This window comes from Pleurodeles waltl, chromosome 8 (genome assembly GCF_031143425.1).
Source record: "Pleurodeles waltl isolate 20211129_DDA chromosome 8, aPleWal1.hap1.20221129, whole genome shotgun sequence".
NCBI classification, from domain to species: domain Eukaryota; kingdom Metazoa; phylum Chordata; class Amphibia; order Caudata; family Salamandridae; genus Pleurodeles; species Pleurodeles waltl.
In genome coordinates, this window is record NC_090447.1 from 266,861,368 (window position 1) to 266,875,848 (window position 14,481).

The 14,481-nt window shown below is 35.3% G+C and overlaps 1 protein-coding gene across 14 annotated transcripts in view; it reads left to right on the forward strand.

Annotated features, from left to right (window-relative positions):
* Window positions 1-14,481, forward strand: part of ROBO2 (roundabout guidance receptor 2) — a 709,977-nt gene that overhangs the window by 680,309 nt on the left and 15,187 nt on the right. For 7 of the 14 annotated variants that reach the window (XM_069204124.1, XM_069204130.1, XM_069204125.1 and 4 more), the window contains 2 exons: window positions 3,070-3,252; window positions 11,198-11,368. In XM_069204124.1, coding sequence (XP_069060225.1) covers window positions 3,070-3,252; window positions 11,198-11,368 — 354 coding nt within the window. The remainder of the gene's footprint in view (window positions 1-3,069; window positions 3,253-11,197; window positions 11,369-14,481) is intronic. The other 7 variants (XM_069204134.1, XM_069204131.1, XM_069204136.1 and 4 more) reach the window with 1 other exon arrangement.

Below are 14,481 nucleotides of genomic sequence, written 5' to 3' on the forward strand. Positions count from 1 at the left end.
AAACATCTTGTAGGATCTCGCTACTGGGTCCAAAAGCTCATCAATGTGAACATTGTTCAATATGGATAAATATGGATAATAATCTGACCCCCGCAAGCCAAATGAAAATTGATTTAAAGCCACTGCTAGCTTATCTGTGGAAGGTGAATGTACCCAATAATGCAATAGAGAGCTCCTGAAATCCAAGTCCCAACATAAACCTTTAGTTTGTACTTAAATGAATTACATTGAAACATTCAGATCTATGTGTTAAAACTGCATATCTACTACCTGGATTGTACTTTCAAAGCACAACATTAGAGGTGCAAGAGTTCATCTCATCAAATCTGAAAGTTGTCCACAGTGAGGCCCTCCGAGATGACTACCATTGGGACAAAAACAAACAGACTGTATTATTGTTTCTGAATTCAATTCACAAGACCACTGCCTCATTTTAATAGCACAATTAAGCTGTCATGAAACATACAGGTACATAGTATAATTTTCTGGTCATATGACATTAATAGTAATAGTAATGATAATAATTAAAAGTTGTGACTAGCAAACCAGAAAATATGTCATTGTAGGGCATTGAATTTACTGATCTAGCTTTAAAATGTTGGGTAATTTCATATATTCCTGCAAGTAGCTTTCAAAAATGAAATGGGCAAATCCTGCATCACCCACTGCTTCAGCAAAATTCAAGTGTACAACTCGTTCTATCCACCCGAACTGCAGTCTACACACTAACATACAGATAGCTGAAGTGCAGTATTTTATTAATATCCATATCTTTAAATCTGAATGAAATGCTTTGAAGACAAAAAGACAAGAACAGGATAATTTCAATATTGGCTATTATTCACAGCAATACATGACAACAAAGCACTGCTGAACACTTTAGGAAACGCCTGTGCTGCCTATCCAAAAGAGATTATAGTAACACCTAACAGAGCAGGTATAGTTATTTCTGTATTATATCATGGCATGATTGCAAAGCTGTTAAAAGCATCCAGTCTCAGGTCCAATAGATCCTGATGAATCACCAAGTTCAACTTGCATTTGAACACCACTAACATATTTATTTACTATGACCAGTATGGATTTTGTCCACAAGGAAAAGATGCATCAAACAATGTCTGTGTAATATATATATATTACCTAATGGCAGTTGCCAGAAAATAGTTAGACCATGTTTACATATATATATATATGTATTACCTAATGGCAGTTGCCAGAAAATAGTTAGGCCATGTTTACATAGAAAAGTGTTTTTTGACTTGCCTATATCTTTGGTACCGTTTGACGAATCCGAACAAAATTTGCCATAAAAAGTAGCCCAGTGATTTTTGTTGTGCACAGGAAGTTTTGGGGTGATCTGTCAAGCAGGAATTGAGAAAAAGGGGGCTAAAAAACATTGTGTTTTCCATGTAATTACTCCATATATTATGTCATTGATGAGATCTTATATGACATCTTTATTATCACTGCTACATTTTCAATAACATTATTGATAAGACGACTGTGCATGGCAAGGGCATGAGTTATAGTTACCTTAGGATGTGAGTTATAGTTACTTGAAAGAACTCTAACTGCTGAATTTCTATGGTTTTGTATGAGTAAATTCAGAACCTAACTATAATGTCCCTGTAACCTTTATTGTTTTCAATATATATATATATATATATATATATATATTATATATATATATATATATATATATATATATATATATATATACACATATATATATATATATATTTAAACACATGTGTATATGTATGTGTATATATGTATGGATTTATACATCACACCATCTTAAGGTCTTTTCATATATACAGATGGTTGAGTAAAATGAGGTATTTTTCTGAAGCTAAAGTGAACACAGCTGGGCTAAATAGCAAAAACAACAGTTGTGTGCCTACAGTAGGGGACACTTGGCAGGCCGTACCCGTTTTTGTCTGATATTCTCATTGACACAGATGAGTATCATAATGTTTAAAGTGATTAGACTGAGAGGTATTACATACTGTGTGATATTTCGGAGTACATAAGTATGTAAAGAGCATAACAACCAAATGAAAATGGATCCTATAACTTATTTTCAAGGTGGATCGAAATATGGAGTAAAACAAAGTTACTCCTACTACACAACTCTATTTAATATATCTTATCAGCTACTGACTAATGTAAAGAAGTCCTGTGGGAGGCATTGCCATCTGCGTTCAGCTATTACATTGGTGTCCCTGAAGCACGGCAAAAAGGAAGTCATAGAGACATACTCCAGTATTCAGTTTTACAATGTTATTGCCTCTTTCATAAATGTTCATTGATACAAACGAACTAGCCTATCCTTAATAGGTCCAAAAAAAAATAATATAAGCAGAGCTTATACATGCCATCAACAATACCTTCAACTTTTTACCTATTTCAGTTTATCAAATATGTAGGCATGCTACATTCACAATGATATGATTCAAACTAAAAACATAATTGAGTAGTAGGAAAATCCATTTTCAAGAGTCATATTATTATGTTTGTGAAATGAAGCAGCTTTCCCAGAGGATGTTACAAAAAGACAAATGTAAGTTTTTTCAGCTACTTTATCCCATGAGTCTTTATATTTGGAACCTGTTTTCTTTGTAAGAAAGCACTAATCAAGCTGTCAGTCATGCAATATCATATAGAAGCACTACTAGTATACATTTTATAATTCTCTGCACACTTACAATACTATGTGGTCCTGCTACAGTTAAATAACCTTTCCATCTTTATTATGTTCATATGCACTCATCAGATGGAAGATTGAAAAGGGAAAACTGACTTTATAACTACAGGACTTTTTAGTCTTCTTGTCATTGACTCTTTGAGCAGTTTTGAAAAAAGTAGTAATTTGTACATTGTACAGTGATTGGTGAAAGCTGTAGCCTTTTGCAATTGTTCAACACACGTTCACAAACTGGGAAACAGGTAACAATACAATGATGTGTAGTACTACTTTAAGATTTCTATCTCCTTTGAGATTTTGGTTTGCAATTCTCACAGATATACATGTATGACACTCACTCAAGCCACTGCCTTTGTTTCTAGGTTCAATGGTAAACGGATGGGGTTCTGCATCTGAGGAGGACCGTAACTTTTCTAGTCATAGGTCTAGTGTAGGTAGCTCCTCTGATGAAACGCTTTTTACCAGCAGCAACTTTGCACAAGCATTGGTAGCAGCGGCAGACAAAGCAGGGTTTAAGCTGGAGGGAACAAGTTTGACAAGAACAGGTTTGTATGTTCAAAGTTGGTGTTTTGAGCATGAGGGATGCTGCTAATTTTATGAAGCTTTGCTTTCCTGTTTCTTGCAGCTGCACTGATTTAACATGCATGGCATTTGGTGAATGGACATTTACACTGAAATTGTCTTATTTTCTGTCTATTGTCTAATCTGAGGGATGACACCTGCAAACTGACTGGCAGCACTTTTTCTGCTTTTATGTATTGATCATAAGAAGAAGCAGCTCCATATCTTTTTTTTTACCTGGCTAAAAATTATTTTTTTCACAAAAAGCTTAGATCATTTGCTATTGAACATGCCCTTAAAAGTATATGTAAAAAACATTACACCGCTTTTATTTCACCTTCCTACAGTACCGTGCATTGCTTTATAAGATGGTTTACTTTTGTTGGTGGACACATAAGCATGATTTGTGCAGCCATGAACATGTATGAATTGAATTATGTATTCTTAGTTGGCCTATTCCTTAAAAAGTAATATACTGTGTACATTGAGTGCTTGACAAATGGATTGCATGGGAACTTAATCCATGTATTTCAAAAATACATTGTATATCCAAAACATTAACAAAGGAAATTATGTATAATGGGAGAGAAAATATTTGTCTTAAAAACAAGAAGGCTCTGGGCTAGATTATAAAGAGCTATTGGTGTGCAGGACAATATTAAATTGGTACTTACCACAAACAACCTCATGCTAATTTGAATACATGCATATGACATTTTGCTGGTAGTTGGTGCAAATGTTAGTACAAAATCACAATGTGCAGAAATTGTATTTCTGTATTTGAGTTATCGCAAATTCTGCATCATCTGATAGCAATTCTGTGTCATGTATTTGAAAAAAGGGACCTCTTCCAATTTGATAGTTAAGTTTTACTTATTACCATTTAATATATGCCTGTGAAGAGAGTGTAAAGTCTCTTACATGTTTGCTAATCATATCAATTACTGAAAATATTTTCAAAAGCAGCAGCCTTTGTCTTTTGAATACTGATACATTGCTCCTATTGCAGCAATGTGTTTGTACATTTTCCACACAAAGGGTTAAAATATGTCCTGATATTTTTTATTATTACTAATCTTTCGGCATCTAAGTGACAGCAGATCTGTGGTGGGCCATATTGTGTATCAACAAGAAGTAGTCTCATGTACATGTCTGTTTGCTAAACATGCACCTTAAATTCGACCACAGTGCAACACTTTATCAGCCTTGCTGTGTAGGTAGAAGATTTTCTTGTCCATAACAGACCTATCATCAAATTATCACTATGGCTTACACTTACTTTAACACACTTTCCTTACCACTCACTTTTTGTAACACACACTCTCTCATCACTATTCCATATCTAGTCTTGATCAGCAAATCAACCTTAATGTTGTTGTCTTTTTATAAGATGAATATTGTGCACTCAACAAACCAAAGTGAATGTGAATTATTAAATATGTTATCTATGACAATCTATTCCACAGTATGGGCTCATAAACGATTAACGTATGTTTGAACATTTTTACAACCTAGTACTGTATGACATTGTTGAAACAGTTAAATATGTGTTGTGTAATTGTGCCACTGTTGCACAAGTTTTTGTTATGGTAAAACAATATTTTGAATTATTTATTATTATCACTCATTGTATAGCAAACATTCTGCCCCTTGGGGTACAATTAAACACGCTGTGTCTAGCTTGAGAGCCTCAAAGTTAAGTCTATTGAAAGTATTTTCTTACTATCCAATCCTTAAATGTCTTCAGTCCTTCGGCAATATGGTTCAACTGTTCCCACAATCAGCACATTCAGCAGATCTTCAGTAAAGTTTGTATGTGTATTGATCAACAATGGTTTAGAATTAAGGGTTTCAATTCTTTTATTGAGGAAACTGAAGGTTGATATCAGTGTGCTGATGAGAATAATGTGAGGAGTAGCTATAAACATGGGGGAGGGATCCAGAATTATAAGCATGGTCATGCTGTTGGCCTGGATTTAATTTTCACCTGATACTACAACTTTGGCAGTTTCAACTTTTTGCTTCAGACGGAAGTCTGACTGGAGGAGAATGGGTACTAAAATATCTCCCACTTTTATTACATTCATAGTAAATCACAGTATGTTTGGGACATACCTGATTTCTTCAGAGAGAAAGTGGGAATCATACATTAAAATGGTTTTGCACAAGTCCATTCGTCAAAAATATTAGACACATAATCGGCACATTTTCTGGTCAATTCTTTAAAGTCTGAGAAAAAGCATTGAACACTTGCTTTTTGTAAACCATGCAAAGACATGTTACATTTTAATGAAGAAGGCTTCCTTTTTACTATTACATTCCATTATTGAAGTCAGTCTGTGTTACATGTGCTATTCAAATTCTGCATAGTTCAATATAATTAAGACATTAATTTAATCCAAAAATCTTGGTACGTTTCCCCTATTAACATAATAATGATTGCTTATATAATGTAATCATTATATGTGTCTTGATTTATGGACGTTCAATAGGAAAATTGCCTCTTTCTCACTTTGTTAAATATTAGAAAATTGTAAATGTTTAAATTGATTTTTGCCTGTGTAGACTTGGCAATAAAGGGTATATCAGCCAAACATTGACTACTCTGCAAAAAAGTGTAAAATGGGGGGTCTATTTAAATAAACAATTGCAAAGAATGTGCTTTCATTCTACTTCATTGTATTTCAGCACACAATAGCTTTTTTTAATACCATTTTATCACTATCATATTCTCAACAAATTTCGTCCATAAGAATTTTCTTTACAAATCTGAATATCCACATTCAATCAGTCACAAACTTATTTTTTGTTGAAATGAGACTGTTCAATGAAACACAACAATATTTACCAAAAGAAGAAGGTGTGCTTAATTAGATTTATTTTGATTATTAGTCTATATTTATTGAAAAATATTTGTAGGTAATAGAAGTGTTTAAAATCAACTGTCTGATTGTGTCTGCCTCAAAAGTACTAATTTCCCAAACCAATGGCTTAAGACCAAGGCCATTGATTCTTCTATTGCCATCACAGGAATAAAAATATACAAAGTTGTCTCTGACATACAAAAATGTATAATTTTGAAAACCCAAGGAACCTTAAGTTCCTTCATAGTTCCTTAACTAGGTTGCAATGCATAAAACATTTTTATAGATGTGAATGCTATAGTGAAATCCAGGAGCTTCTGTGAGAGGGGGGCCATGATATGCATAACATGACCCTTAAATGACAACTATATTTTATTTTAAGTCTTTCATTTTGTAAATCTAAACAATAATAGTCACTCAATGTATGAATCAACATGCTAACCCACGATCAGCACATTTTTAAATAAGGTGTAGTCTAACAAAATTAATGCTGTCAGTAAAAACAATAAACACAGCAGACAGCAGATATTGAAAGCAGGTGTTAAATAAATTTATTGTAAAGGTCAGAAGAAGAAAAAAACAAACAAATGTATACGTTCCAATCGAAAGTGATTGAACAACCCATGTGTACAGAAGTGAACGTAGAAAATAAAAATCTAAGAAACATTCCTTTCATTTTTTATGTGATTCTTAGCAAGAAAAATTTCAGAAAAATCAATTAGTGATATGTTTTTTTGTCCTTGCTCATTCTGTTGCCTATTGGCCCAACAGATGTTGCTGTTGGTGTCACCATTAGCTATGGATTCAAAACTTCACATTGTGTCATAGAAGTCTTTTTAGTAACACTCAATTGGGTCACTTTACACTTTTACCAGACAGATTCAACTATGTCCAGTTGCATTTTCAGTCATTTTCAACAGAAGAGAATGGAGTTCTTAATGATAAAATTGGAGCTCAATGTTATTTAATTCTTAGTAACAGTACTTCCTAGATACTATGTTTTATCATGAAGCTGGAACCAACACTCAGCCTGCTTGAGTACATTTTCTTGCTGGGGTTTGGTATCACTACAGACTTTGTGAATATTGTCCAAAATGACACCCCAAAGAGGCAAAGCATGTGCCACAGAGATTCTTATTGTCAGTTGAATTCTTATTTTCTCCAGAATTACACTGCTTTTATATGGTTACTCACAGGCTTGATATACATTCAATAGACTCTCAATAGAGTTGAGTGAGTCTGGGAGTCATCCCAGGGGTTTAGCATATCAAACACTTGTATTCTTTGTCTATCAGGGACTCAAGCAGGTATAAAGAGAAAAATGTAAGAGCATGAGTCAAAATATTGTCTGCTCTTCTCATACTATTTTGCCTACTAAAACTCCAGCGTAATATATAAAATCAGCAATTTACAAAACTAAAATTCGGATCATGGTTCACAGAATCACAACTAATGCAATTAAAATTCTAATAATTGCTCCCATGAATGTGAAGTGTATACCAGCATATCAGAACAATGACATGCTAATTTAGGACTGGGGTGAAAATGTGTGCTACCTTGCAGAAGGAACTCACAAACACTCACATATGTGTGCATTCATTTTTAACTTACAGGTAATTTTCCAATCTTGGAACACAGATATGCACTATATGATGGAGTGCCTTGTCCCGCTGAGACGAGGAAATTAGTGTCATGTTTAATGGTGCTGTACAGTGAAGTGTTTTCTTCACAAGAAAACACATTTCCCCATGGAAAATTATATTTATGCACAGGTGTTTCCACATCATTAACCCCTGCAGAATGTTTGACCTGATAGAGGTTCTGCATATATTATGTTTGTGCCTTAGAAATATCATCATGAAACTAGAGTTGACTTTCTGAATTTTTTTGTAAATACAGAAAAGGCTAGACATCCACACCAAACTTAAGTACTAAACCATGGTAGATTGGGTAACCAGGACTTAGAGTTCTTCAGCAGAGAAGAAATCACATCCTCTTCTTTATTCATGGCTTGCACACAGGTAAATGGCCATGTAGAACATTTTAGCGGTCAAGCTAGCATACTATTGAGAGTTTGAAAAATGGGTTTATATTGACCAAGAAAACCCTTTACTGGAATGTATGGTCAGCAAAAGCCATCTGATCAGGGAACTCTGACTTTGTCCTTCCTACAGGATGGCAAAGTTTAAAAGTTGAGAGCAGCACCTCTCTCTTAGGCATTTTGCCACCTCTGAAATATTAAAGGCCTTCATTCCCTCCAAGAAGAAGAACACATAAGCATTTCCCAGTGCCCACAGCTAGAGAGCCAGTAAATGGAGCAGGGCATTTGAAGTAGAAATAATGGTTATCTACCTTATACATCCATATCATATTCTACCAGCTGGACAGTGTCTCTCCTTGCTTGTAATCATCAAACTAACATGGGAAGACTAATTATTAGAATGAAAAAAATGACAACCAGAGGAAAGTATATACTTTTTATAATTAGATTTTCTCTGCAGCCATTTGCTGCATTTTATGTAAGCTTTCATTAATCAAGTCTAAACATTTAAGCCACTTACAGCTACAATTAGTTTAGTTATTTCAGTTTTCTGTTCACAAATGGTATTTTAGTCTCAAATCCATGATGCCTGTAAAAATTATTTTGCGCCAACCATTTAAACATTAGGATTCAAAAGGAATATTATTTTAGAAATGATTCTTTGGTCATTTACTAGAACCCACAGCATTTTCATTTGAACATTCTCACAGAAACATTGGTATGCTTTGAGAAATATATTGAAAACTGTGTGCACACCTCACAGCCCTAAGTTACACATATGACCAGAGAGGGATTAACCTGTTATACAAATAGTCAATTCTCTTGCTTTGGGGTCTTAATACTTCACAGCTGTCAGTGACAGCCAGTTGACCTGCTTTGTTTCTGGTAAATTCCTAGTTTTTAACATGACCAAATGTATAGTGTATAATTTGCACTAATGGTTGCCAGTGGAGGCCACCAGCACTCATTTATGAGGACCTGCATTTATCTTTCATCATCGGCCATTTGTTTGAGAGTGAGAGAGAGAGAGGAAAGCGTACCAACCAGAAAGACAGAGGATGTGAAAGATGAAAAATCATCACAAAGGGAGGAAAAGCAGCAGAGAGTGTCCGGTAGTGGAATAAAGAGCCTGGAGGCAGATTTAAGACTATGCAACTATGTATTTGGTATGTCAACATTCAATTGCACCTGCAGCAGGCTTCTGAGAAGAGCTTTGTGCACCAACACTCATCATTTTACAAATTCTGCACTGCATGTGTAGTTTCATATCTATTCAGCAAATATCAAATATAGTGATGTCAAGAAGTACAAAGATGTAAAAACAAATCTGGAAGCACACTACAGACAGTTGAGATTTCTTATAGATGTATATTTATTTTCAGAAATAAAAGTATTTCTGCCTACTGATCTGGTAAGACAAACAGATCCTAATTGTTTAAATAAATAGCCAATAAAACTAAAGAACACCATGGCCTGTTGTTTGTGACAAACTGCTGTAGTACACATTTCCATTGCCTTGCATCAATAACTGCCAATGTGAGCTACTTGTTTATAACAATCTTGCAAATGTTCTTCTTATCTATTAATTTGAATATTGTGGCAAAATCAATAGCACCAGGAACCTAAATGTAAGAACATATTTTTTTTTGCATGCATTCATTGTGGTCTGTATAACTTAAATGAATAATAAAATTCAACAAAAACAAATTAAGCTAATACACAAAGACATTTATGAGAATGTGATGTAGTGCTCTTGATAGACAAAGGCATTTTATGAGTATCTAAATCATGTATTACTACTTCACATACTATTAACTGTTTTTTGTAAATTAGGTTAAACATCTAAAATGGCAAAGAGCAATATTACTTCAGATACTGATGAATGCCATTGTGATTCGGCCCCAAAACATCTAAAATTGGAATAAAATAGGAGTATCGGGCCAAAGTCACATAGAGATAGAAAAGCTACAAATGATTGCGTCATTTTTGCATTTGTGCTAATATGAGTTGTACAATTCAGTGATGATTCTTAAAGACATTATGTGAAGTAGTACTCCTGCAGTACTATTGCATGTACATTTGAATGCCTTCGTTATGTGACCATCTTCTGTCTCAAGATCCCTTTATTTGTCAAACTGTAGGCTACAAATAATAGCAGAGCTGTTCTTAAAATAAACTATAAGGCAATGCTTCAATTCCAAGCAATTCTTTGACAAACAACATCATTTAGGATAGGAGTGTCATGAAGTTGGAAAGCAAAGTAGAAGGAAGGCAAATTCACTTTTAGAATGCTAAAAGTATGTTCCTTCAGAAAATCTATTCCAAGTAGCACACTTAATGAAAGTCAAACATTTTCTCCAACAGAATTAAACTTAAGTGTGTAGTAATTTTCTGACTTTAATGAAATGCAAGTGGAGTTTTCCTGGAAATCGATTACAGTCCTAGTTTTGTAGGAGTGATCACTACTGGGAAATATATGCATGTAAAATTCCAAACAGGTAAAATATTGTCCATGCAGAAATATGATGCCGTCACGTGCATGTGTGTACCCCAACATGCTATCCCTGGGCTTTACTGATTTTTCTAGACTGACAAAATTTACACAATTGCACATGGGATTGACAAAATCAGCCATTTCTAATTCTTTTAAGTCACAGTTGTCAGTTTGCTCTCGCACATGGTGCTTTGTACAAACCTAAGTTGGACTTAGGTGAACAAAAAACAGCAAATCATCTTCTCTAGAATGTGATCTTTTCACATCTATTAAATACTTTTTAAAATGCAGCAAAAGATGTCTCAGTGAGGTAATACCTCTGATATCTGAAAGCCAAAGCTTTAAGTCCTGGCAACACCAACTTAGCCTTTATACTTCACAGGTCACTAAACATGGTAAAATTAGCCACTGTTACTACAACAGAAATGGCAGACATGCAATATGAAGTGCTACATAAAACACAGTCATAATATGAATATCATTACTACAAGGACAGAGCTATTAACCAGGTCTTTCTACCTTTCTATTAGTAAAAGGATACTCTTCTACACATCGACCTCGACCAACCAGTCCGTTGTCAAATGACAGTAACAACAGTTCAGCCTTGAATCCCAGCCAGAGGCCCAGGCCTTCTAAGAAACACAAAAGTAACCGCTTAGAACAGCCTCCAATTCCACATCGAAGGGAAGCATTGGCAGATGGTAAGTTTATTTGTGTTTGTGACTGGGTGAAACAACGTTCTTTTGCAACATAGTCATACGTGTCCTGAACAAATTTCAGAAGGAAGATATATTAGCACTTTGCTCGTATTCTGGCGTTTGAAAGGTAGAACGTTGTATCAGTTGTGATTCATGTGCAGAAATGGATGTAGTGGGATATAATGTAGAAGCCATCAAAATATAGTGTATGTGATGTAAGATAATAAATATTACTAAATATCTGTCAGCGTATATAACTGTAAAACTAGAAGCAATGAGTGAAACTTGCATTCTGTTGCCACAGGTCGAGGAGATTGTATGAAAAATAGCAGTTAAGTCTCAGAGACTATGAAGCATGGGAGAAAACTGTGCATTGATTTAAGTGCAGGCTCAGTTGAGTCTTCTGCTTCCAGGACTTGTTTGGATAATGATATGCCCCCCTCCTGCAACTATATCCTTCTCTGTACTTTGCTACATTTCCTCTCCCTGTGAAGCTGGTATCCCACACTAGGAGTACTTATTTTGGTCCATGCAAAAGCAAACACTATTGTGGTCGATGTTTTTAAACCTAGAGTGGTGTATTACTAATTCCCAACAATTTGTTTTTTAGAAATATGCTGTAATTGTTACCCTACTGATCTCAGTAATGTTGCATACATTTGGAAAAAAGTTGATATCATGGATGGGATTATTCACTTAAATCTAGTATCATTATGGTAGGTTAGACTTTATGGATTTGATTTAGAGATTGGTGGATAAGGGTACACTGTCACATATGTTATAAAATACCCTGTCTGCCAAAACCTCATTTCAGCTGCACCTATTTTCAGTGAGGCAGACCGTCAGCAGAGCCAAACTGGGAACCCAAAGAACCCCTGCCAAATTTTGTCAGACCGGCCCCCACAGGGTGCATAATGTGCAAGACTGACCACTATAATAGGGGGTGGGGGTTATCCCCCGAAAGAAAACTAGATAAAAAAGCAGCACATTTTCCATTGGATATTCAATTGTATTAACATTTAAAGCATAGTAAATGATGACCTTACAGTGCAGCAGGATGCAGCAGTCTTTATTGGGACTCTTTAATGATTCCCTTACCATCACCCTCTAACAGTGCCTCTCATCACTCCATAGCGCCTCTCTCACATGTATTTGATTAGATTTATAGTGTCTCTCCTACCACCGTAGGGTGTTGGAGCACTTTCCATCACTCACACATACAGAGACAATTAATCATATGTGTGTAAATCAGTGTATAGAAAATGTTAGATAAGACAAAGGAGACTACAAGTTGTAAGATTCACGTCTTTGATTATGGTAGGCATTTTTTAAACAGTGCTTGGTCTGGGGAACCATAAAGTCGGATTTCACAATGTCACACAGTGGTTAGGGTTGGCTTTACAAGTAACAATTAATTTCTACCTAAAAAAACCCTTTGTCGCAAAATTACAATAATGAAAGACTGAGAAAAACACAAATTTCTAACCCGTACCATGCAGTTTGCATGCAGCTCTTTAATAGCGGTTCATAGCTAATATTGCCAGATTAGGATTATAATTTATGAACTGCACAGTAACAAAAGGATCTCTGTGACAAGCGCAGTATCCCACTGACCTTTGCACCTGAGTTATCTTGGTACTTTTATTGTTGGAAAACTGTTGGATATACAAGGAACTATGCAGTGCTATTAAAACTGCTGCACTGCAAAACACAAACACCCCAGTAAGAAAAAACACACCATTTCAGCCGCACAGGGAAACGCCTGATGCTCAGTACGGCCAGTCTGGCCTTGTCCATCTGATGTCTTTTCTTCCTGTCCATTTGTCATAATCACAAAAAATAATAATGATACCCACATGCTGGGAAAAACTCCAGGGTATGGTGGCCACTTGTGTTTTGCATTTTGGAAAACAACCCCAATTTGAGAGCCTGAACAACAAAAAAGGTTTGGTGCACAACTGTTAGAAAAATGGCAGCAAAGCAGCAATCTTTTTGTGCCTTTCCTGGAGCTGCAACTGTGGCACATACCTCACTAGGCCAACGGTGATCTATAGATGTGGGTGGGAGTCTAGCCAATGCAATGGAATTAATGACCGCTGTCACCCTTCTGCGGCCCATCAACCACATCTTAAGTCAAGTATAGTGAGATTTGTAGATGTGAACATGGATCCATCTTTCCTTTCTTGTTTCAAATTGAGCTGAAAAAATATTGATTACTCACTTTATCATGACTTCCGTCATAAATAAGTGTCTGTCATTGATTGCTAGAGAGTCAAACAGTGTTCAGTGGATGACTCAATGACCACATCAGTTCACTCACACAAACAATTATCTTGTCCACCTCAAATATGTGAATGTTTGATGCCTTGATGTTCTTGGTATATAATGTAGATCATCCAAAAAGCATTTGACAATACAAAGAACTCATAAACAGGACCATACTCTACCACTCATTTTTGCCTTGCTTAGCCTGAAACAAGCTGCTATATTTGTGTTGAAATGAAAGGAAAACAGGTGGCACTTCTTAGTGTAATTAGGATATTTCAAAGAAATCTGCTTCTATGTCTATCAGTTTTGGCTTCTTTATTAAGTTCTTGTTGTGAAAAGTGTTGTTTTCTTACACAAATATGAATGGGGTTACACATAGAGACCCGTAAAAACACAAATCTTCACAGTTCCCTACATTGTGCATTTGGATTACATACGTATTCTGGTATTTTGTAAATGTAGCACTTATTCAGAGTTGTCCAAAATCTTGGCAACATCAAGACATATGTATTTTTATTTATTTTACAACAGTCATACCAAGTATCTTCCATACATACTTCTAGCATTAAGTTGAAGACACATTTGGTAGAATCTACAGAAATGGTTTGGGAAGCACTTAGACATGAATCCAGGGACTTTTCAGTGCAAGGATAATAAAACAAAATTTGATATGCACCTAAATATTTACCCAGATGAGCAGCAGTAGCCATCGCTCACATATAAGAAGCTTTCATGTTTAAATGTTTTCTGTTAGAAGTATTTTCAGAAGACATTTCTGAGGAGTGGAATTGCCAGCATCTCATTTGAAGAGGGAGTTCCGTTCTTTCAGTTACTTTATCGAACATAGG